Source organism: Acomys russatus, chromosome 2 (genome assembly GCF_903995435.1).
Source record: "Acomys russatus chromosome 2, mAcoRus1.1, whole genome shotgun sequence".
Lineage (NCBI taxonomy): Eukaryota > Metazoa > Chordata > Mammalia > Rodentia > Muridae > Acomys > Acomys russatus.
This window is the reverse complement of record NC_067138.1, coordinates 8,894,774-8,920,050: the sequence shown is the minus strand read 5'-3', so window position 1 is coordinate 8,920,050 and position 25,277 is coordinate 8,894,774. Positions and strand designations below refer to the sequence as shown.

The 25,277-nt window shown below is 44.4% G+C and overlaps 1 protein-coding gene across 2 annotated transcripts in view; it reads right to left on the bottom strand.

Moving 5' to 3' along the window:
* The window catches only part of Nfx1 (nuclear transcription factor, X-box binding 1), a 63,473-nt gene that overhangs the window by 30,021 nt on the left and 8,175 nt on the right, over positions 1–25,277 (bottom strand). For both annotated transcript variants that reach the window (XM_051157766.1, XM_051157769.1), the window contains exons 3-10: positions 20,606–20,764; positions 19,204–19,281; positions 16,652–16,757; positions 12,908–12,979; positions 12,014–12,153; positions 8,995–9,094; positions 8,682–8,899; positions 1,155–1,252 (exon numbers count right to left, since the gene is read on the bottom strand). In XM_051157766.1, coding sequence (XP_051013723.1) covers positions 1,155–1,252; positions 8,682–8,899; positions 8,995–9,094; positions 12,014–12,153; positions 12,908–12,979; positions 16,652–16,757; positions 19,204–19,281; positions 20,606–20,764 — 971 coding nt within the window. The remainder of the gene's footprint in view (positions 1–1,154; positions 1,253–8,681; positions 8,900–8,994; positions 9,095–12,013; positions 12,154–12,907; positions 12,980–16,651; positions 16,758–19,203; positions 19,282–20,605; positions 20,765–25,277) is intronic.

The following is a 25,277-nucleotide window of genomic DNA, read 5'->3' as shown; positions in this document are numbered from 1 at the left end:
AGTTCAATTTCCAGCATCCACATGGCAGCTCACAACTGTCTGTAACTCCAGTTTCAGGGGATCTGACACCCTCACATCTATGTACATAAAATAAAATTACATAAATTATAAAAAGAAAAACAATCAATTGTTGAGGTCTGTCTCCACCCTAGCTCTTCAGGGAAGTCCTGCCAGGCAGTGAAATGATTTCCTGTTAGAAGTGCAGGACAGCTCATTACTTAGGAGGCTCCATCCCAAGACAGCCATGGGAGAGTTTATGCTTGATTAAAGACAGAAATGGGCACTAAAGCCCAATTCCAAAACGGTCAGCTGCCTCTCTATAACACCAAGCACAATCATACTACCCAGGACTGAAATCAGAAACTGAAATCTGGCTTCTGACCTGACTCTCAAGAGGTACTATTTAGTTGAATGCCATTATTTGTCTATGGCTTGTGTCAACTGGGCAGTGTAAGCAATGACACAGAAGCAGGCCAGCCACACCGGATGGTCTTAGGGTCACACAGTAGCCACCAAGTCTGGGGAGACTGAGACTGGCTTTGTGGGTGGGCAGTCACACCAGTATGACAGTAAACATTCTAAACGCACAGGCTGCTGTGAGCGTCCCTGGCTGGAATAGTAACCATATGTTACCACACACAGATACAGAGACGCAACGCTGCCCTGACTCCACTGGGAAGACAAATGAGGCGTCACGTTTGGTCCTTTGCTGGATTCTTTTCTCCAAGTTTCCTATTGACTCATTCTAACGTGTGTCCTTTCCTGGTAATAAAACTGCAACCATGCCTTTGACAGTTTTCAGTGCATTTGAATTATCAGGCTGTAAGTGGTCCTGGGGCCCACTGGCCTTCAGCTCAGATGAATAGAAATGTTGGCTACATTAGTAGCTGTCTCAGCTCTCAAGGGAGGAGTTTTGTGAGCCGTGTTCAGTTCTCACGAGGCTAAATCCCAGCAGTGCTTTGCTTCTTTCTTTGCATGTGCACTTGGTAGCGCTGCCTCACCCCCGTGACTGGCCCCCCAACTGCAGCCTATCTATGTGTACAGTGACGGGGTTCAGTGCGTCTACACTGGAGCAAAACTGGTTAGCTTCGTTCCTCCTCTCCCAGCCACCACTTAAAAAGGCCACGACAGCGGTTCTAACTGCTCAGACTCACCTTTGTTCTGAAGGAGCACCTGCAGGGAATCACTGACGTGCGGGAGCACGGCCCACAGTCTCCTTCATGGCAGAGCTTTTCACAGGTATGGATGAAATCTTCAGGAAAAAGGAAAAGAGCCAGGAATGAAAACTGCAGTGACTCCAAATTCACCACCAACAGTGTTCTTCACCTCTGCCCCCAGTTACTCTGGAATCGGAGCTGAGGGAGAAGGGTGTGACCAGCGAGCCCTCCTCAGCTTCCCTTCCTGCGGGAGGCTGGGCACTTCCACAGACAGAGCATGCGCTGCACACATGCTGCTTGCTGAGGCAAAGCACACGTTCTTCTTTTTTAATGTAAAAACTTTTCTACATTTTGTTGCTTCTAATTTAAATGGAAGAACTTGCTGAGCTCTCCTCCCCAAATTCACCTTTTCTTTAAAACAACTACCTTTTCTTTAAAATAAAGACTCTAGGTTACTTAATGGTAACAAAAAAAAAATTTTTTTTTTTTGTAGCTCTAAGAATCAAACTCAGGCTCTCGCACAGCCAGGCGAGCAGTCTACTACTGAACATCCATCCTAACCCCTAGTAAAGATATTTAAAAAAAAAAAAAATTTTTTTTTTTGAGTCATAGTCTTGCTCTGCGGTCCAGACTAGACTTGAACCTCTGATCCTCCTGCCTCAGCCTCTCCAGTGCTGACTTTATAGGTGTAGACCACCAGGGTGTTGTAATTATCTTAATAGTGTATTGTTACTAAATTCTTTTTCAGTACTGGCAAAGCAGACTTTCTGACCTTTGCTTTCTATTAGATTCACACCTCCCTAAAATTTAGTCATGGAAGACTTCGATGAAATGCTCTGGGCTCTGACAGTTATCTGGGGATCTCAGATGATCCTGAAGGAACAAACGGTAAGTCCATCAATTGGGGGTTTTCTGCATGGACACAGACAGCTTGCATTCAGTTGATAGGTAACTAGATTTACAGCAAACACTTTTTCCTTTTTCCTTTCTTGAGACAGGGTATCAGTATGTAGCCTAGGTGGCCTCAAACTCATAACCCTCCTGCCTTTTGGCCTGTGTGCTGGGATTACAGGTAGGCAGCACCACTCCAGGCCCAGGACAAACCCTCTCTCAGAGGCTCATGCAAGTCCAAGCAGAGCTGTTTTCACCTTTGCAGTGCTGAGGATAAGCCCAGGGAACGGTGCATGCTGAGCGACTGCTCTACCACGGAGTTATACTCCCGGTCCAAGTCAGTATTGCGTACATTAATTATTGCAATTTATAATTATTCTATTTATATTTAGGCCAGGTGTAGTGGCGCACGCCTTTAATCCCAGCCCTCAGGGAGGCAGAGGCAGGCAGATCACTGTGAGTTTGAGGCCAGCCTGGTCTACAGAGTGAGTTTTAGAACAGCCAGAGCTGCATAGTGAAATCCTGTCTCAAAACAAGCCAGTTAATTTATATTTATTATTTACTGTGTATGATGTGCACACATGCCACAGCATATGTATAAACCGAGCTGGCCTTGAACTCAGACCTGCCTGACTCTGCTTCCTGAGTGCTGGGAATGAAGGTATGTGAGCACCACCATTCATTTAGTTTGTGTGTATGCCTGCGCGCCACGGGGCAATGTGGAGGTCTGAGTTGGTACTCTTTTCCACCAGGTGGGGCTCAGTGGCTGAATTCAAGTCATCAGTCTTGTTTAAACACTGAGCCATCCCGCTACTGCTATCAATATTTGTTTTAAAAATAAATTGGAGGACTGGAGAGATGGCTTAGCAGTTAAGAGCATTGACTCCTCTTCCAGAGGTCCTGAGTTCAATTCCCGACAACCACATGGTGGCTCACAGCCATCTATAATGTGATATGATGCCCTTTTCTGGCCTGCAGGTAGAGCGCTGTATACATAACAATAAATAAATAAATCTTTGGCTGGGCATGGTGGTGCACACCTTTAATCCTAGCACTCAGGAGGCAGAGGCAGGTGGATGGCTGTGAGTTCGAGGCCAGTGTGGTCTACAAAGTGAGTCTAGGACACCCAAGGCTATACAGAGAAACCTTGTCTTAAAAAACAAAACAAAAAATAAATAAATTGGGAAAAAAAAAAAAAACCATTTTTGTTTTTGCTTTTGTTTGTTTGTTTGTTTTTTGTTTTTTGAGACAGGGTTTCTCTGTGTAGCCTTGGCTGTCCTGGACTCACTTTGTAGACCAGGCTGGCCTCGAACTCACAGCGATCCGCCTGCCTCTGCCTCCCGAGTGCTGGGATTAAAGGCGTGCGCCACCACGCCCGGCTCTGTTTTTGCTGTTGAAGACATGGTCTCATGTAGTCTAGGCTGGCCTGAAAAGCACAATGTAGCTTAGAATAACACTGACCTGAAAATTCTCTCGCTCTACTGTGTAAGTGCTGGACACTCAGATTTGTTCTGCATAGCTGCTTTGTGTGGTGCTGGGCCTGAACCCACAGCTTCACTCATCCTAGGAAAGCGGCCTATTAGCTGAGCTACAATCTCAGTCCAAGGGGAAAAAAATCTATACCATCTTTCATAATGAATGACCTTTCTGATACTCTAAGTTGTTTTGGAGTGGATTTGAATTTCCATCTGTGTTTATTTGCTTTTAGCCTAAAGAATTACATTTAGTATTTATTTACTGTAAGGCTATTAATGAATCCATAGTTTTGTTTATATCATTTTCAAAAGACTGTTTTGCTACATAAAAGATCTTTGGTTAGAAGGGTCTTATTTTTTCTTTCTTTTTTCCTTTCAGCATTTTGAGTATGTTGTCTCTCTTGTAGCATTACAATTTATTTTTATCTTGCTGCTTTTAAAACTATCTTTTTGTCTTTGAATTACAGTATTCTTATTACCTATCTTGTGAATTTCTTTGCATTGCTAACATTTTCTTTTTCTTTTGGTTTTTTGAGATAGGGTTTCCCTGTGTAGCCTTGGCTGTCCTGGACTCACTTTGTAGACCAGGCTGGCCTCAAACTCATGATTCTCCTGCCTCTGCTGGAATTAAAGGCCACGCCACCATTGCCTAGTTTTGTTTTGTTTTTTTTTTAAACTTTCTTGATATATAATGTTTCCCAATAAATGTGCAAGTTTTCACCCATTATTTAAGTATTTTTCTTTTCCTTTCAACCTTCTTAGTCCCTCTATGTATAACAATGTGTTTAATAATATTTTCCTGAGGTTCTATCAGTTTTCTTTTCTTTATATTCTCCCTTCCCGGTTTTTCTTTTTTGTTTTTCGAAACAGGGTTTCTCTGTGTAGCCCTGGGTGTCCTGGGACTCACTCTGCTATCAGGCCGGCCTCAAATTTAAGAGATCCGCCTGCCTCTGCCTGAGTGCTGGGATTAAAGGTGTGCACCACCATGGCCACCAGGCTCTACTTATTATTTTTTTCTAAGATAGGGTTTTGTGTATCTCAGAATTACCTAAAATTTGCTATGTAGCTGAGACTAACCTTGAACTGATTCTCCTTTGTGTAGTCAAAGATGGTCTCGAACTCCCAAATTCTTAATCCTCCATCTCCTGAGAGCTAGAATTACAGCCACACACTCCACATAAGACTTCATGAAGTGCCCAGCACTTTCTGCAGGTTTGGCAAGCGCTCTACTGAGCTCCATCTCCAACTCTCACCCACACCTGCCTCTCTGTGCTACTTGAGATTGAAAGCAGAGTCTAATATACACACCAGGTAAGCACTCTGCTGAGCCACACCCTAGTCCTATTGGTCATTTCTTCTGTCAGGTTAAATCAGTTGGTGAGCACCTTTAATGAACGCAGTTGTTAAAATTTCAACTCTAGAACCTTCCATTTGGTTCTTCTTGCTGTTTTTAAGCAGCCTCACTACACAGCCTGCTAGAATGGCGTCCATCTCAAGCCCCTTCTGTCTCAGCCTCTAGATGCTGGATGCTGGCCGGTGCCACTACTTGCAGACATGTGGTTTCTTCTCCAACAGCTCTTTCTCCAGTATCCCAGGCCGGCCTAAGGATGGTCTGAACTCCTGACTCCCTTGCTTCGGCTCCCCCAGTGTGAGGAGTACAGCACCACGCCCGGCTGTGTCTTTTTCTTTGCTGATATCCTATTTGGTGTGACTCTGTCTTATACTTTTTTTAACCTCTTTAACATGGTCCTTTGGTTTAATGAACATACTTATTTATAATGGGTATCTTGAAGTTCTTTTTAAATCTGACATCTGGTTATCCACCTCCCCTTTTTTGAGACATTGTCCCAATCATGTTGCCTGGGCTGGCCCTCTTTAAGTAGACCAGGTAGAGTGGCCTCTAGCTCAGAGACTCGTTGCCTGTGTCTCCTGAGTGACTGCTGGGGTTAAAGGCATGAGACAGCACTCCAGCATTTTCGTTGTTGATTTACTTATTTGTGATGTGGTCAGACTACTCTAAAGCCATCTACTTTTTTGGGCAGCAAAGCTTTGGAAGTACAGACTTATCCAGGATGGCAAGTGTTTTGGCAGGTGTTTTTCTAAGCACCTCTTTCCTTCTTTCCAGTTCAGCTGGTTTGGGTAAATTGTACCCTGTCTGGACTACATTCAGGCCTGAGGCTCTGTTAACCCAGCAGCAGCATTTTTAACTGCTCAGCAGCCCGATCCTATTAAATGTGGTCAAGAGGACAGTCTTTGAGGTTTGTCTGACTCCAAAAAGGCTCCTTGTAGACATCCCTTTCTCCTTGGTTCTTTTCTAGTGAAGTGTAGTATAGTGGCCTACACTACAGTCTAGTGTATTGCTTTTAATTAAGAACATCTAGTATTTTCTAAAGGGCCCTTAGGCCTCCATCTCTCAAGTGCTGAGGTTACAGGTGTGTATCACTACGTCCTTTTCTTTCTTTGAGACAAGCCTTATGTAGCCTCGGCTGGCCCTTGACATCCTGATCCTTCTGCCTCCAGTGTTAGAATTACAAGCATATACCACTGCACCTAACTTAAAAGATTAGTTGTTTCTTAAAAGAATTTAGGTTTCCAAGTTTAAAAATTTGATCACAAATATTATCTGCAAAATACGTTGTTTGCTGGGGAGCTGGATCGTTAGGTAAAGCAGTGGCTGTTCAAGGATGAGGACCTAAGTTTGGATCCCCAACACCACCCAGAGCCTTGGTTGGGCAGACAGTCTAGCCAAACAGCAGCTTCACCGGAGGAGCCGTGTCTCAAAAAAGAAAGAGGAGAGACAGAGGCAGATAACTTAAATTGACCTCTGTCTTCCACACCTGCACACAGGAGAGGACTTCTGGTTACTGCTCTGCAGAACTGTTATAAACACACACACACACACACACACACACACACACACACACACACCTGCAAAAAGCAAGTTAAATTAAACACTGTACAATAGCACTTAGGAAAAGTCAAAAGTTAGATGATTTGTAAACACACAAGCATATGCTCCAAGCAGCTGTCTACAAAGCTCTCGGGCACTACCTGTGGAGTCACAGGAAGTGAGCGGCAGGCAGTGCGCAGCTCTGCTCCATGTGTTGCCGTATTGTTTGAAAATTTTAATGAGAATATGCTGCACTTCATTCAAAGCCATTTAAAAAATTAAGTGAAAATTAAAAGCCAAAGGAAATAAGCATACAACAACCTGCTGGGGCTGGAGACAGCTTGGTGGATAGCAATGGCTGAGCCTGTGCTCAACATTGAACTCTGGGTAAATACCTGCAGCAGCATGGCCGCCCCCTGCAAGCCCTGCATCTGGGCCACAGCTGCCTTACTGACTCTCCTGCCCTCGGTTCCGTTCACTGCCCATGTCTCAGTTGGTTTTGCTTATTGCCAGCTGAGCAGCTGAGCCTCAGGGGAGGGCTTCTGGTTACTGCTCTGCAGAACTGTTATAAAGCCACACCCTTCCAGAAAAAGGAAGCCTTCGCTGTCTTTCTTGAATTAGAAGTCATTTGGTCTTTATTTGACACACAAAGAAGTTTAAGGCTAGCCTGGGCTATACGAGACTGTCTCCAAAACAAATCAAACCAAAGAAAAGCCCTGAAAATGACAGTAAGTCAAACAGAACATGGGGTTAAAATCAGACCGTGGAAAAGGATAAGGGTACGTCACTGACTCCTGCTGGCACTCAGGAGAAATACTTTTTACTAAAATGAAACCGAACCAAGCCAGTCTACTTTTTCCTAGGAAGATGCATGATTATCAATGGAATTCTTCCTTATCTCAGTTCCCTACTTTTATTTTTCTAAAGCTTTTGTCTTTATCAGAAACCATTTTGGTTTTATGTCTCCATTTTGATCATACTTACAATTCAATTCTTGTTAAACATCCTGCTTGATAATGATAATCTATGTTTTACTTAAACACCACCACAGTACCTGTTCCTTTTTCCCGGAACGGCAGGGACTGGAAAGTCCCCAAGCCTATATCCTAGCCAATCAGCTCATATTGTTTTGTCTAGCTGCCTGAATACACTGTTCTCAGAACAAAATGGATTCCTCTTATGTTTAACTGGTCAAAATGCTGTAATGCTGGCCTCTCCTTGCTTCCCACCTGGCTACCTGCTTATGGTTTTTCTTATAAAAAGCCTACCTTAGAGGGAGGCCAATGTCACAGTTAGGCTCCCAAGTCTACTGTGCCCCTGGCCATGGCCAGTCTTGGGATGTGGCGTTCTAATAAACCATCAATATCTCACTGAGTTTGGTGCTCGAGTGACAATCCCTGTATGACAACACTGGACTACCTTTGTAGACCAGACTGGCCTTGAACAGAGATTCGCCTGCCTCTGCCTCCCTGAGTGCTGGGATGAAAGGTGTGAATTTCAGTTCTTAAATATCCCACCACAGTTGTTTTAGCATGTTCCTATTACAAAAGATGACATTTAAACACGTGTGGAATGCTAGATTAATGAAAGTACATATGGTGTTTGTACTGGCACAGGCTGCTAAGAAGAGAACCGATAATGTTGGCGATAAAACTGGAGCGACTACTGGGGAACCTGTATTTTCCCAAGTGTAGTTTCAGTAAAAGAAAAAAAAAAAAGTACTTATCCAAATTTGATCATTATATTTATAAGAACCTCTGCTCTTAAAAAAAAAAAAAGGATTTATTTATTTATTATGTATACAATGTTTTGCCGGCATGTACACTTGCAGGCAAGAAGAAGGCACCAGATCTCATTATAGATAGTTGTGAGCCACCATGTGGTTGCTGGGAATTGAACTCCTAACTGCTGAGCCATCTCTCCAGCCCAGAACCTGTGTGCTCTTATGAGTGGCATTTAATACTATTTAGTGAAAGTGTCATTATTGCTAAACATTTACATTCTTTTTTTCTTTAGTCTCTTTAATTTTTATTTTATGTGTATGGATATTTTGCCTTCATGTATATCTGTGGAACCTGTGTCCATTTATGTCAGGAGAGGGCATCAGATCCCTTGGAACTGGAATTACAGACAGCTGTGAGCCACCATGTGGGTGCTTAAAAACTGAACCCAGGTCCTCTGGAAGAGCAGCCAGTGCTCTTAATCACTGAGCCATCTCTTCATGCCCCAATTAAATATTTTAAAAACAACTTTATGTCCACTAGTTACCTGAGGAGCCGCAGGACAAGGGCTTGCCGCACACTTTCCCACACGAAGGGACAGGATCCATGCATGTTTTCCGACCGTTACTTCCCAGTTCCAGCAACTGGCTGAGAGGTGTTTGGCCACAAGGGCAGCATCGCAGCAAATGGGGGAGCCGTGGGCAAGGCTGGCAAGGTTGAGGGTGGCACACTTGCGAACAGGTATGGCTGCCACATTTCAAGTCCCTATGAAGAAAAACAGCAGACAGTTGCATACCTGTTATATAAAATGAAGCTTTAATCTAAAAGCAACTTTAAGAGCAAAAAATGGAAAACCTTACTTGCCACATATCTTTAAACAGCTGAAGTCCCCAAATCCATCCGACTTTCCCACATCTGTTCCACATAACACATCTCGAGAGGTGCTGCCACAGTAGCACACTTGAGGACACAATTTAAAACAAATTAATAACCTCTCCATGGTTTAAAAATATTCCCAACAATCTATAAATGCTCATTAGCGTAGGTCAGACATAATGCAGAAATTTCCACGGTTACACAGCAGCTCTCCAACCAACTAAAAGCTTCACATAAGAATACAGGGTGCTCCTCGGCCAAGCTCTCAGTGCCGCTGCAGCACACCCCGCAGACAGGTTGCCTCAAGTTAAAAGGTCACAAGTCAGTAACTAAGGCCACGGTGGAGCAGCACGGGTTGTGGACTCCCTGGGATGTCATAGGGTGCTGCAGAGCAGTCATGGAGGGGCTCACTCCAAATCCCCATCTTCACCTCAACACAAGCAAAAGGAACTTGAAACTTTAAATATTAGGGTCCACATAAAAATGCTTTCAATGGTCCACGCTTTTGAAAAAAAAACTTATTACAAGATGAAATTCTTAATAATTTGGATACTACTGTTAAATTTGAAGAAAGGGATAATTCTCATTAAACACATAATTTTCTGGTATCACTGGATCTTTTTCTTCCACAATGAATATTTATCACAAATTAATCTACGCATGCATCCCTTGCCCGCATGGTGAATGGTGACTACGAGTAGAAACAAAAATGAAATTCTATAGAACTAATTAATGGCAATTTCTTCCTAAGGACAATTTAGGTTATCTACTGGCACAGAAAATCAGCATGTAATTGAGGGCAAGGCCAGCTTGGTTTAATCGCAAGTTCTAGGCAAGACAGGGCTATAACGAGATAGCCTGCTAAAACAGCCACAGGGGAAGAGGACACGTCAGTCCTGATGCAGTTTGAGAAGGTATGTATGGTGTAGACACTGGCATACCTACACACACGTAGGCGAAGCGCACGCGCACACACACAGACATTTCGTCTTCTAGTAAGAATATGTGCATCACTATCCACTACTCTAAATGAATTAATGGATGAATTAATATAGTTGCAGGAACAATGAATATTTTTAGAATCAGTGAACTGATGCAGCGGCCAGGAGCTTCTACAAGCAGCCTTTTCTTTGTTCTTTCTCTTTTTCTTTTCTTCTGTTCTGAGGCAGCATCTGGTTGGTAGCCCAGGCTGGCCTCCAACTCTCCCTCTTTCTGTCTCAGCCTCTAAAGGCACAGGTTACAGGAACAGGCCTCCATGCCTGGCTCTCTGATATGTTTCTATTCAAACACACAGAGGCTTTTGTTAGAGGTAATGAAATACAGAAGAAAGAGTTAATTGAGCCAGGCATGGTGGCGCACACCTTTAATCCTAGCACTCAAGGAGGCAAGGGCAGACAGATCTCTGTGAGTTCAAGGCCAGCCTGGTCTACAAAGTGAGTCTAGGACAGCCAGTTACACAGAGGAACCCTGTCTCAAAAAAACAAAAAACAAAACAGAGAGAGAGAGAGAGAGAGAGAGAGAGAGAGAGAGAGAGAGAATTAATAAGCAGAACACTGGGCTGAGGAGAGAGCTTAGCTGAGAAAAACTTGCCAAACAAGCAAGAGGACCAAAGATCTAATTCCCTGAACCCTCATAAAAAGCCAGCCAGGTGTGGCAGCTGCTCGCAACGCCAGTGTTCAGGAGACAGAAACAGGAGCCCCAGAGCAAGGTAGCTGCCTACACTAGCTAATCATTGAGCTCTCAGTAAATTGAGAGACCTGACTCAATAAATAAAGTGGAGAATAAAGCTGGTGAGACGGCTCAGTAGCTAAGCCGCCTACTGGCAAGCCTGATTAAAACCTGCATTTGATCCCTGTAACTCGTGAGGTAAAAAGAGAGAACGGACCCTCACCTCCACATGTTATGGCATGTATGTCCATACACGCATACTCTCACACATAATAAATAAGTAATACCATAAAAGTTAAAAGAATAAAGTAGAGAGTGATCAAGGAAGGCAGTCAGTGTCAATTTCAGGCCTCATGCACACACGATGACACCTGTCTGAAGCCCACATACATATGAACATGCTTATTATACACATATGCTACACAGCCATATAGAGGGGGTGGGGTGAAGGCGGTAAAATCACAATAAAAACAAAATGGAGCTCTCTAATCAACCAGGAAATGACCAGAGTACAATACCAAAAGGCTGCAGGCATGCTTAGTACAAGAGACAAAGCTACAAGATGGTGGCAGCAGCGTCAAGGGGGACTCAGCCGTAATCTGTATGTTTAGATTAGCAGTTAGTGAACAGCAGAAGCAATGGTCATTACGTGTTTAGATGAGGCACAAAGAGGAAAGACAAGTCACCACCTGACAAGATTGATTACATATGGCCATAATACTATTATTGGTACACTACTTAGTCCCAGCTTCTTGGGAAGTTAAGGCAGAACCCTAGGAATTGGAGAACAACCTGGGCAACAAAATAAGGCCAGTGTCAGCAAAGAAACAAAAAAAGAGAAAGAAAGAAAATTACTTAAGATGTCTATTCTTTCCCCCAGTTAATGGACATCTGGACTGTTTCCAGTTTGAGGTTCTAGAGACACATAACCCTGTATTAAGCCTTTCTCTGCATTTCAGCTATGCAGACATCAAGGAGCAGAGTGTCTGGGTCATAGCACACACATGTGCTTCACTGTGTACCTTTGCTTGTAATTTGTAAGCATGCTCAAGTTGGACAAAGAGTTGTCCAAAGTGACGGCAGCAGTTCATACATCTGTTGACATGTATGAAGATGCCAGCAGCTCTGCCCTTGCCAACACTTGGGCTTTAGTCGCTTTTCACCTCAGACACTCTAGTAAGTATAGATGACTCACCATGAGCTTGCTGTTGATGCCCGTTCCTCGGACCCTCCCCCTCGTGCAGGTTTCTGTAAAGCTGTCTTGTTGTTAACTGACATATCATATAATTCCAGAAAAGCACACGAGCATTGCTAACAAGTGTATACACCACTTACCCTGGTTAAGTATGATCCGGCAAGGCTGGCACTGACCCCCATGGCATAGCTCAGCACAGTGATGCTGTCCACAGTTCAAAATATTCTCACACGGATTAGAGCAGTGGACTGAGACAGCCTGACCACAGCGAATTGTGTGCCTATAAAGACAGACACAAACACATCACCCTCAGGTTCCTACTACATGGAACTAAACAGTGGTGACACCCAAGCCCTTCCCTCAACATCCATTAAATTAAACCTTTCTCTTGACTTTGCTGTTCCCAACTTTTTCTAAGTGTTTCCTTCTATTTTTATTGTATTTGTTTATTTATTTTTGGTTTCTCTATGTAGTCCTGGCTGTCTTGGACTCACTTTGTAGACCGCCTGCCTCTGCCTCCCAAGGCTGGGACTAAAGGGTATGCCACCACTGCTCAGCTAATTTTTAAACATTTATATTATTTTGGGCTGGAGAGATGGCTCAGAGGTTAAGAGCACCGACTCCATGAGCAGCACACAGGAGGGCAAAGAACCTGAGGAAACCGGAAGGATGGGCAGCTCTGAGCCCCTCTCACTCTGCCTGCAGTTCCTCCTCTTACAAACAGAAAGAGGACAGTGCGTCCAGATCTGATCCCTCAGACCAGAACCACAGCAGCATTTTCCTGGGATCAAGCATGCTTACACTGCACACAGCCATAAGACTACAAGGCACGAGACGGAACTCTGATTCTAGCTTGTCCTAATAATATCCTGATTTTGCTGGTTCATTGCCTTTAGTCCCCAGGGACACCGAGGGATGACTTTATTTACACCCACCACTCACTTTTACCTGCTTACTAATCTTTTACGCTAGACACTCACAAGTAAATCATGCATATGAAACCAGGTTCTTCTTCGGTGCAATTCTAACTTTACCTTGTCCGTCCACATTCACATGTTTTAGTTGTAAAAGCAGGGCAGGGTGGGCAGGGTCCAGGATGGCAGAGGCTGAGGAGGGAAAAAGATTCAATGAATAAACCATCTCTGTGTACTAAAACTGAAACAAAGCTGCCGTAGCTGTGTTCTACTGTGACTATGGCAATGTGGCCATTAATCTTTGTTGTCAACTTGACACAACAGGGAATATGAAACTTCAGTTGAGGAACTGCCTTCTCAGAGTGTCCGGTGAACATGTCTGGGGACACTGTCTTGACTGATCATTGCTATGAAAGGGCCTAGCCCACCGAGGTAGTGCCACCTTGGCGGGTAGTCCTAGGTTTTATAATTAAGCTGGCTGAGTACGAGTAGAAGGAGAGAGGCAATGCGCAGGGTTCCTCCCGGCCTCTGCTCCCGGTCCTGCCTCCAGGTGCCTGCCGAGCTCGTTCCCTGGCCTCTATCAGTGATAGGCTCTGATGCATAAAATTAGGAAGCCCTTTCCTCCCTAAGTTTGCTTTGGTCAGTTTAAAAAATTTTTTTTATCCCAGCAACAAAAACAAACTAGGACAGGCAACAAGTAAGTCTACTATGGAATGCCTTAGTACTTCTCAAAAGCTACTTAAATACATTTGCAGGAGGATGATTGCAAATTTGAGGTCAGCTTGATCTACATGTGAGTTTTAGGCTAGCTAAGGTAACACAGTAAGTCTGCTTCAGAACAAAACAAGAATAAAGCTGGGCAGTGGTGGTGCACACCTTTAATCCCAGCACTCAGGAGGCAGAGGCAGGTGGATCACTGTGAGTTCGAGGTCACCCTGGTCTACAAAGTGAGTCCAGGACAGCCAGGATACACAGAGAAACCCTGTCTGGGAAAAAAAAAAAGTAAGAATAAATATTTTTATGTAGAAAAAGTTGGTGGCATTATCATTTCTAAATAACGATCATTTTAGAAAAAACAAACAAACAAACAAACAAACCAAGAGTAAAACCTAACTCAAAATATTGGTTTTGTTTAGGTTTAAAATATAGGGTCTTTGTCCAACTGTAACAGTATGTGTGTATAAAAATACCTTGCCACTGTTAGAGCACTAGCCTAGCATGTGGGAGACCTTGGGCTGGATTCTCAGAAGGGAGGGAGGGAGGGGTGGAGGGAAGGATAGAGGGAGGAAGGAAAGGATAGAGGGAGGGAGGGAAGGATAGAGGGAGGGAGGGAAGAAGCAACATCTGCTAAGACCATGAGAAGCACAGAAATGTTCTCATTTGTTGGTGATGTGCTGGCTTGGCAATGGGCTGACAGTGGTGACAGTGAAAAGAAGGTGACACAAGGGACAGCATGCTTGTGAGCAACAGTGAGTGGATGAGGTGGCACATGACCCCAGGACAGGGGCGTGAGGTTGTGGGAAGACCTGAGCTTAGTGATGTGCTCCAGGCTAGACCCTGCACAGAAGCCAGAACAAGAAAAACATTACACAATGCAACTGAAGCATATTCAGATAAATGCTGTCTTCACGCAGTGTCAGTTAGAGACTGCTTAAGAAATTCTACTTACAATATTTTTGGAACTAAAAAAAAAAAATCACATTTTGTGTGCATGTGTGTGGTCGTGTGTGTGTGTGTGTGTGTGTGTGTGTGTGCACATGGTCCATAGTGCCCATGTGGAGGTCTCAGGACAAGTTGTGGGAGTCAGTTTTCTTTTTTCACCATGCTGATTCCTAGGGTTCAAACTCAGGTCTCAGTCTTGGCAGCAAGAACTTTACCCACAAGCCACCTAGCTCACTTCAACCTATTTTTGAGATTTCTACAAATTGGGGAGTTCTTTGTTGTTTTTTAAAAAGATGAATAGATATGTATATGCACACATACATACACACATGTGTATGTGCATATACACATATATGTATGTATGTGTCATACAGAGCAGTGGTTTGTGCTTGGCACAGTGGCTCACACCTGTAACCCCAGCTCTCAGGAGGCTGAGTATAAGAGTGGCCGGGGGCAGCCAGGGCTATAGCATGAGATCCTTGTCTTGAAACACAAAACAGGGCTGGAGAGATGGCTCAGCAGTTAGAAACACTGGTTGCTCCTCCAGAGGACCTGAGTTCACTCCCAGAACCCACATGGCAGCTCACAACTATCCGTAACTCCAGTTCTGGGCACACCTAATGCCCTCTTCCTGCCTTCGAAGAAACCAGGCATGTCTGTGGTGCACAGACATACATACAGGCAAAACAGTCACACAAAGAAAATAAATTAAAACAAAACAAAACAAACAACAACAACAAAATCAAATTCCCTGTTTACCCAGGCAGTACTGGCGCACGCCTTCAATCCCAGCATTTGGGAGGTGGAGGCAGGAGGAACGTGGCCAGCCTGGACCACAAAGAGAGTTCCAGGACAGACAGCCAGGGATACACATGAAACCATGTCTCAAAAAACCAAACCAAACCAAACCCAACTCACCAACCAAAACCAAACCAAAGGAATAAAACACAAAACAAAGTAAGGCACGGCCGTGGAGGTGGCTTAGCAAGTAAAGGGGCTTCTCTCTGAGCCAGGTGGCCTGTTAGATTTCGTTCCCAGAACCCATGTAAGAGAGACGGACAGCACTGATGCAGGGAATGCTCCACTGCCTCCACATGTGTGCTGTGGCATGCACACACACAAACAGACAATAAAGCCAAAAAGGTAAGATAACTGATTTGTTTTTTAAATTAATTTATTTTTATCTTATGTACATTGGAGTTTTGACTACATATGTATCTGTGTGAGGGTGTCCGAGCCCCTAGAACTGGAGTTACAGACAGTTGTGAGCTGCCATGTGGGTGCTGGGAACTGAACCCGGGTCCTCTGGAGGAGCCATCTCTCCAGCCCCAAGATGATGGATTTCTTTATGACAGCTCCTTACATGTGTAGCATGTAGTTCTGATGATGCCCACCTCTCCTCAGCTGTCTTCTCCTGTCCCCTCCCCGCCCACCTCTCCCTAGCTGTCTTCTCCTGTCCCCATCCCACCCACCTCTCCTCAGCTGTCTTTTCCTGTCCCCTCCCCACTCTAGCTGGCCCCCTTCTCCTTCTTCTTCTATGTCTTTAAGAACAAAAACAAAAAACAAACTAAAAACTACAACGAAAAACTAAAATCTACATGCTGGAGAGATGGGTTGACAGTTCAGAGCACTTGCTGCTCTTCCAGAGGACCTGGGTTCGATTCCCAGGACACAACTGTCTGCAGTACGTAGTCTGGGGAGAGACATACTAAATGATGGCAAATATAATCCTTTGGGAATGAACGGCAATCAGAGGAAAGTCTAACTCATCATGTGGGTAATGAAATTTTGTGAGAAAGAAAAGTAAGTATTCCTTACACCCTCAAAGTCCTGCACAAATGCTTTCCCCTGGCTCCTATTGGAAGCTCTTTTCTCCCTAGAGCCGGCAGGATGGAACAGTGGAAGGGTCACTGGCTTTTGATACCCAGGCCCATCACATCCTAGCACTATGACGCTGGACGTGATGCTCACAGCCTTTCTGAGCCTCCTCCGTAAGTGAAGCGATCACACGTGTGCATCACATCGTGGGCTGTGGGAAGGGTTTAAGCACTGCTCACGTAGAATGCCTGCTAAAAATGCAGTGCTCGGCAAAGGGCCCCACCCTCTTTACCCCAGCTTGTTACATGATAACAGACGTGTACTTAGAGTCACTAGCAAAGCACCCCCACAGGGAACCCCCAGAAGCCTGTATTTCCAACTTACAGGTTACAGGAGTGTGGACAGTCCTGGCCAGGCTGTTTCTTCCTACAAACCTCACCACAACTATGTGGAATTTCATTTCTGCTCCATTCAGGATTCTTTACTTTACCTACAACATGTCAGATGAGAGAGTCAATGCTATAAATTTTAACCATAGTCTCAACTTTTATAAAACCGCACAGTACAACCAGACAGTGTAAAACTTAAGTGTGGTTTTCACCACTACAACCATATTTTTGCTTATCTTAAAACAAAGAGCTGGCTATAATGCTGCTTGTCAAACAATCTACTGAGTGTGATAAATCTTAATGTCAAGATTACCTGAAAACATAATTTTTTACATTTTAACTACTGAACACAATCTATTTTTTAAGGTACTGACTAGATAAACCATTAATAAATCTTCTTAAATAGTGACAAAGAAGTTGGGGAAGAAAGGAAGAGTGCCACAGCACAGCACAGTGGTTGGGCATTTCTGTAACACGGTCCACACCCTGGGACCTAGGCTAGCCTGTAGGGGAGTTGAGGGACAGCAGCTCTGGAGTGAACCAGCAGAGGTTGAGATGGAGGAGGAGCCTGGTTCTAAAACGTCACAGTGGGCACTGAGGAGCTGCAGTAAGTGCTGGGATTAAAGTGTGTAAATGCTAGTTCTCCAAGGTAACTAAGCCTTGCTGTTATTCTGTCTGCCTAACTTCTCAGCGATCCCTTATTTCTACCTCACATTACCCTCCTAGTGTAATACTCAAGAATATTTGCTCTCCTCACGAATACCAGCTAATGTCCAGAACTCAGATTTTGGTAATAAAACATTTCCAACCAGCAGATTCCACACTGAGAAGCTAAAGAGAGAAGGGATTAACAAAAGGAGCTTCCTTTGGGCAAAAAAGGCATTCAAAATTAGACAGTTAAGTGGAGATTATAATGAAAAGGGATCTGGGGATGGGATGTAGCTCAGGAGCAGAGCGCTTGCCTGGCATGTGTGAAGCCCTGGATTTGACCCAGAACCACAGAAAAGGTGGGAGAGAGAACATGTTTGCTAGTTAAAGAATCAGGGATTGAATACACCTTGTCATTATGGGGGAAAAAAAAAAGAGGACTATGAGCAAATTGGCTAGGACAATAAGGATAGTGTACAAACAGAAATAGAACAAGCTGAATTTTTTATGAAGGGAATGGTCAAAGGTGTCAAGGGCATCATGCTGCCAAAAAGCTACCACGTACACAGCCCATATGGCCACTGTCATCGACGGCCTTTGAGTACAAGCAACAAAGGCAGCTGCAAAACCTAATGGCTTAAAGAGAGAAACAAACCATCATGAAATGACATCAACTAGAAGGAGATTAGTTACTAAAAGGAAGGAGGAGGAAAAACGACATATAGCCAGCAGGGGGGATTGGCATCTGTATCAAAGAAGGCTGCTGCTGTTAAAAAACAGGAAAAGGGGGCTGAACAGGGTGGCACATCTTTTCTTGTTTTTCAAGACTGGGTTTCCCTGAGTAATAGTCCTGGCTGTCCTGGAACTCTCTTTGTAGACCAGGCTTGCCTTGAGCTCACAGAGATCCACCTGCCTCTGCCTTTAATCCCAGCACTTGGAAGGCAGAGGCAGGTGGAACTCTGTGGGTTGAAGTCCAGCCTGGTCTACAAAGTAAGTTCCAGGCCAGCAAAGGCTACACAGTGAGACCCTGTCTCAAAATAAACAAAACCAAGAAAAACTATTTTATAGAGAGGGAAGATACAGTTTACAGAGGGGCTAGAAAGATGGCTCAGAGGTTAAGAGCACTGTCTATTCTTCCAAAGGTCCTGAGTTCAATTCCCAACAACCACATGGTGGCTCACAACCATTTATAATGAGATCTGGTGCCCTCTTCCTGCATGCAGGCCTACACACAGGCAAAACACTGTATGTAATAAATAAATAAATCTTTAAAAACAAAACAAAATAAAAAACTGTTTACAGAACATCCTCTCCATTCTAAAGACAATGATGAATTTCTTAAGTACTATCTTTACCCATGCTACATAAATCTAGAGTGTCAAAGCTGTCACAGCCAGCACTGACAGGAAACCCACATCTTACCTGCCTCTGCCAACTGACTGTTCTGGTGTCACACTAAGACCCAGAGGTCGGCATGACAGCTTCGGATCTATATGGGCCTGGTTGGCACCACGTGAAGACCCACCTCCAGAACAGCCTGCCAAGAGCACCAGGGCCTATGACTCCCCTGTGACAGGATGCATGAGGACAGTAGTATAGTGTCTTACAACTTTGAAGTCTTTTTAAAAAAAGATTCATTTATTTAATGTATGAATGTGCACGTACACCTGCAGGCCAGAAGAGGGCATCAGATGACATTATAGATGGTTATGAGCCACCATGTGGTTGCTGGGAATTGAACTCAGGACCTTTAGAAGAGCAGCCGGTGCTCTTACCCACTGAGCCGTCTCTCCAGCCCCAACTTTGAAGTCTTAATGGTAACTTCTAACACAAGCCCAGCAGACCACTGAGGTACAGTGTATGAGTAAAAAGTGCTCCAGTGTGTGCAAACAAACTTACCACAGAAACAAGTATAGGTGTTAGGAACATATGCAGAAACATTCTGACAAGCCGGGCACCTCCAACCACTTTGGCCATCTGTTGAGTGGGGTGGGGGAGAAGAGAGAACGGAAAGGAGAGAGAGAATATTAAATACAGTTTCTTCCAACAGTGTATACAGCTCATTGGTAGGGAGTGCACTTTGTCTATACAAGGCCCTAGGTTCAATCCTTTGCACCCTCCTGAAAAGCAGCAGTTTTTAAAAAATTAAAATCTGGCTAAGTATAATGGCATACACCCTTAATCTGAGCACTCAGAAGGCAGAGGCAGGAAATCTGTGATTTTGAAGCCAGCCTAGACTAATGAGATCCTGTCTCAAAAAAAGAAAAAAAAAAAAGTAGAATTCACATCATGAAGTAGTTACAATTAAACAGATCCAGGGTCTTAAGTAGCTTCCACCAGGAGCTGCTCCCCTGTAGTGTATGAATTCTGTCCTACTGCTTCTGAATAAAGTTCTTAAAAAAAACAAAAACAAACAAACAAAACAAAACACAGTGCTGAATGTGTCATTAAGTGTTGTGTTCAGGTTATAAAGATTTACTAATATGGTGAATCAAGTAGGTATCCTTGTTATTCAACCATTTCTAATACCAACATCTGAAAACAGACCGTTTGGGTATACAAGAACACCCACATGTCCTGAGTTTGAGAGGCACGGCTGGGAACATATTATCAGGAGCATGTGCATTACCTATAAACATGAGCATACTGTAGGAAGGGCTCTAATATACAGAGACTTGTGAAATGCAGGAACAGCAGCCAGAGGATAAGTTTATATAAACGTCTAAGCAAACTATATACATAGCTTTTTGGGGGGAGGGTCTTAGCATATAGCTCTGGCTATCTGAAACCTGCTATGTAGACAAGGGGGGCCTCACAAGTGCTAAGATTAAAGGCGTACACCACTACACTAACTTAAATCCAGTCATAAGACATGAGAATAAGTAACAGTCTACCTACAGATTAAATGTTTAGAAGATTTTTTTTTAAAAAAGAGATAGACCTGGCTGTCCTCCAACTCAGAGATCCACCTGCCTCTGCATCCAAAGTGCTGGGATTAGAGGTATGCACCTCCATGCCCAGCTTAGAATTAGTTGTTTTTTGTTTTTGTTTTTTTAAATATATTTTTGTTTTTTTCATGACAGGGTTTCTCTGTGAGGTGCTGGCTGTCCTGGACTTGCTTTGTAGACCAGGCTGGCCTTGAACTCACAGTGATCCACCTGCCTCTGCCTCCCAAGTGCTGGGATTAAAGACCTGCGCCACCACTCCCAGCTCTAAGTAAATAGTATTTTTAAGTTAGGCTTCTAATCCAAATTAATCAAAGCAGTGAGTGAAAACAACTTAGCAAACAGAAGTAAACGACCTGCGTGAGATGCTGGAGACCGTGCCCACTTCTTTATGCAGTTTAAATGAAAGACGTGAAAACAGCTCTGACAGCTCCACACGGGCGCTGTAACTTGAACCAACTCACAGCACACCATACACTCGTATTTTTCTGTAGTTAGCTGCTCAATTAGGGAACCTGTTAAAGAAAAACAAACAAACTGAAATATAGAAAACCGTCCCCCACACTAGTAAATAAAGACACAAGGCATTTGAGAGGCTATCGTATAAACAGACACCTTATTCTGAGTAACTGGCTACTCATTCTTTGAGACCAAGCAAGGGCAGCTGTTGCTGACAGAGAAAGGAGACACTTCGGTAGGGATTCCTATAGCAGAGGAAACTCCCAAATCCACCCAGATCACTCAGAGCTGTAGCTCAGACCTGTGGTCCCAGGAGACTCATTTTGAGGTCAGGATTTGAAGACCAGCCTGAGCTATATAATGAAACTTTTGTTTCAAAATGCCATGAACAAAATAGTAAGTAAATAATAGTAAGCACTGAACAGACTACAACTACCTGTTGTTTTGCTCTTACCCAGCAGTGTGTCACTGTTAGTTAATTACTTGTTTAGCATTTCTGAGACAGTCTTCTTTCAGCCAGGCTGGTCTTGAACACCCTTTCCTCCTGTCTCGGCTTCTCCAGCGCTACCACACCCAGCCAGATTTAATCTGACTCATTACTCTTACAGTTTATTAATAAATAACTTTTCTGTTGCCGTTGCTGATAGTCCTGCTGTACTGCTCAAGCTAACCTCAGTCCTCTTGCGTCAACCTCCAGAGGGCTGCAACTGCAGATGGCACCGCCACACCTGTCTGGTAACCGCTGTTTTATAACCCAGCTGCAGTGAACTTGGTACCAAGATACATGTCACACATATGTGCCGATGGGTGGCTGCCAACTGTGGAAACCCACGCGTTACTCGTAAGTCCTTTACAGATGCTTTCTCTCACATGTTCCACATTTTGTCGGCAACTAGCAGACTATGTCTAGGATCCAGTTTCTGCTGTTCCAACTCTGGTCTAAGCTGCTTTCTGCTTCCCTGGGTTATCACAGTGCCCTCCTTACTAGCAGTCTAGTAATACAAACAGTAAACTGCAAATTAAGCCTGGCCTGGTGGCTGTAAGCCAGCAATCCCAGCTACTTGGCACTCATGCAGGAGGATCACACGTTTATGAGCTTCCTGCCAGAGTAATGGCAAGGCTAGCCTAGGCTACTCAGTGAGATACTGTCTCAAAACAAAAAGGAAAAGGAGGCAGAAATACAAGTCAGCAGTAGAGTGCTTGCTTGGCACTGATGCCCCACATTCAAGTCCTAGTTTGGGTACAGAAAATTAGATGTAGTCTTCTGGTCAGAGCTTACCAATTCATTAAACAATAACAGTCACCACCACCACCACTTTCATGTGTATGAGTGTTTGGCTTGCATGTGCCCTCAGAGCTTAGAAGAAAATCTCAGCCACCCTGGAACTGCAGTTTCAGACTATCGTTGCACGTGGGTGCTACAACTGAAGTGCCTCATGCCTGGTATGGTTATTAATGCCCTCGTTGGCCTCCTTCCTATCTCTCATACTGCCAGCTATGCCCCTGCCTGGGCCCTTATGCCCCATACTTTGCCTAGGAGACTTACCTTAAATATCTGCATGGCTCAGCCCCTTACTCAAAATGTGGCTTCTTCATGAAGCACTCCTCAGCCACACTTACAAAAATTATAGTTCACTCCCTGAACATACCTGTTCTTCTTCCTCTCTGCATTTCCCCAACAATCTACAGCTCTCTGGTAGGGTTAGGCGTCATGGTACATTCCTGCAATCCCAGCACTCTGACAGGGTGCTGAGACAGGAGGACCAAGACTCTAAGGCTCATCTAGGCCTGACAGGGTGCTGAGACGGGAGGATCGAGACTCTAAGGCTCACCTAGGCCGGACAGCATGAAGAACGGGAAGGCCAGTGAGGGCTTGAATCACTCTATGAGGCACGAAGAGGAACAGTGGGACTGGGAGGAGGTGGCACCACCGTGAAGGTTTGGGTTTTTATAGTCAGACCCGATCTTATAACTCACTCCATGGCCAAGTTGGCCTTGAACTCAAGAGACCCACAATGTCTGCCTCCCAAGTGCTGGGATTAAGGCGTGTGCCACCGCCACCAGCCCAATTTCAAGTGCATTGGTATTTTTTTTTGCCTGCATGCACTTTTCTGAGGGTATCAGATCTCCTAGAACTGCAGTTACAGACAGTTGTGAGCTGCCATTTGGATGCTGGGAATTGAACCCTAGTCCTCTGGAAGAGCAGCCAGTGCTCTCACCACTGAGCCATCTCTCCAGCCCACAGTCTATCCTTTATACCTCCCCTAGACTATCTGCCCAGGGGTAGCACTGTCCACAACAGGGTGGATCCCTCACATCAATTACTAATCAAGAAAATGCCTCTACAGATGCCTACAGGCCAATCTCACCGGGGCATTTTCTCAATTGAGATTCCCTCTTCCTAGATAATGCTAGGTTGCCTCAAGTTGACAAAAAAGTAACCAGCACACGAACAAAAACACAAAGCTAACACTTGGCCTGGTAGCACATACCTCTATCTCAGCACTAAGGAGGCTGCAGCAGTTCAAGGCCAGGCTAGACTGCACAGAACGCTTGAGCATAGGGAACAAATAGAACACTATTTTATAAAGCAGAAAACTAGCCAGGCAGTGGTGGCGCACACCTGTAATCCCAGCATTAGAGAGGCAGAGGCAGGCAAATCTCTGAGTTCGAGGCCAGCCTGGTCTACAGAGTGAGTCCACGACAGCCAGGGAAACCCTGTAATCAAAAAGAAATGAACAAAAAGACAAAAAACTACAACTTTCAAGTTTCAAGTGTACAAAGATTTTTTTTTTTATGAGATAACCAAGGGATCTGAGTATTGACTATGTGCTAGATTGAAGTATTGTAATTTTGTGATGGCAGAACTGTGATCATGTAAGAAAACTGGAGGATTGTCTTTTGGATAGATGCAAACTGAGAATAGTTGCATGTGGGTAAAATAACTTGATTATCATAATTTTACTTTAAAATATAACAACAAACAAAAAAATTATATATGTATAGAATATACAGAGCCAGGAATGGTGGCACTCACCTTTAATCCCAACACTTGGGTGGTGAAAAGGTTTGAGGCCACCCTGGTCTACATAGCATTCCAGCCAACCAGGACTACAACAGTGAGCAAAGCCACATCTAATTAAACAAGTAGGATGGTACAGTGCTTGCCTAACCTGCACCAGGCTCTGCATGAGAGGCTAGGATGCAATCAGGTGCAGTGGCACACTCCTGCAATCCTGTCAATCTAAAGTGGGGACAAGAGGACCGCAAGTTCAAGGCCATCCTCCTTTATAACTGTGTGGTCAATTCAAGGCCCATCAGTTCTACATGAGACCCTGTCTTTAAAAAAATAATAATAATTTAAAAGCCTTTTTCCTCCTCATTGGCCCATTCTCAAGAGTGCTTTCCTTTTCTTAATAAACTGTCTGTATTTCTAAACAATCAAGGAGTAAACAGCAGCGACAGAGCTCAACACCTGACATCCTCCGCTGGCCTCAGAGCATGTAGACACAATGTGGACACACAGCACACACGATGTGACAGAGAGCGTGGGACCATAGGTGGGAAAATTCTGTCACGTGGGCTATAAATCTAGCTCAGTGGTGAAGCGCTTGCCGTATTCATGGGGCCTGGGGCTCAGTCCCCAGCACAAGGGAAAAAACCCTACAAAGAAACAGGTGGTAAGAAGGTAAGAATTGTCTCATCTGGGGATGGACATGACATAATCTCCCATTGGAGGGAAGGGGCTTTACTAGGTTTCTGCACTGCAAGTAGGCAGCTGTTCTTAAAGAAGACGATATAACCCAAGATGTGGGCAGCTACTTCCCCTATAATCTCAAGAGGATGATGTGAGAAGGCCAAGACTTAGTAGCTAACCTGGGCTCTATGGCCAAACCCTGTGTTAAAAACAAACCTCTTTACACCCATGCTTGAGTCCCAAAAAGGATTTGAGGTCAGTGAAAGCCAGGCATGATGGCACACACTTTAAATCCCAGCACTATGGAGACAGAGGCATGTTGATCTTAGCATTCCAGGCCAGCCTGGGCTACACAGAGAAACACTGTGGGGTCGAGTGTGAGGAGGTTAGTGAAAAAACAAGCCCTGGGCAGGTGGCAGCTCCATTGATTAGGTCAAAGTCTCACATTAAAGCAAAAGGAGACCAATAGGGGACAATTCACGAGGACTATCTCATGTCCTGAAGGTGTCCACCCCACCCCAACACACTCGGAGGGTCTTGCTAAGTGCCACAGGTTGTTCTCAAACTCAGTCTTCTTCCCTAGGGCTAGGACTGAAGGTACGCCCGCTGCCATTCTTCCCGAGGGCTAGGACTGAAGGTACGCCCGCTGCCATTCCCAGCTCTCTTGCCTGATAAAATACACACTCAGAACAAAATGAGGAGTGGCTCCGAACACTGTAAAAGGCTTATTTGCAAAGAAGGGGGCAGGATGGGAACTGTGAGCAAAGAGAACATGTGCTTCTTCGGAAGATGAAATCTGAACCAAGGACAGAATGTACTGACAGCAAGGTTTTCAGTACAACCTAAGTTCTGTGTAACAGTCAGAGCTGACT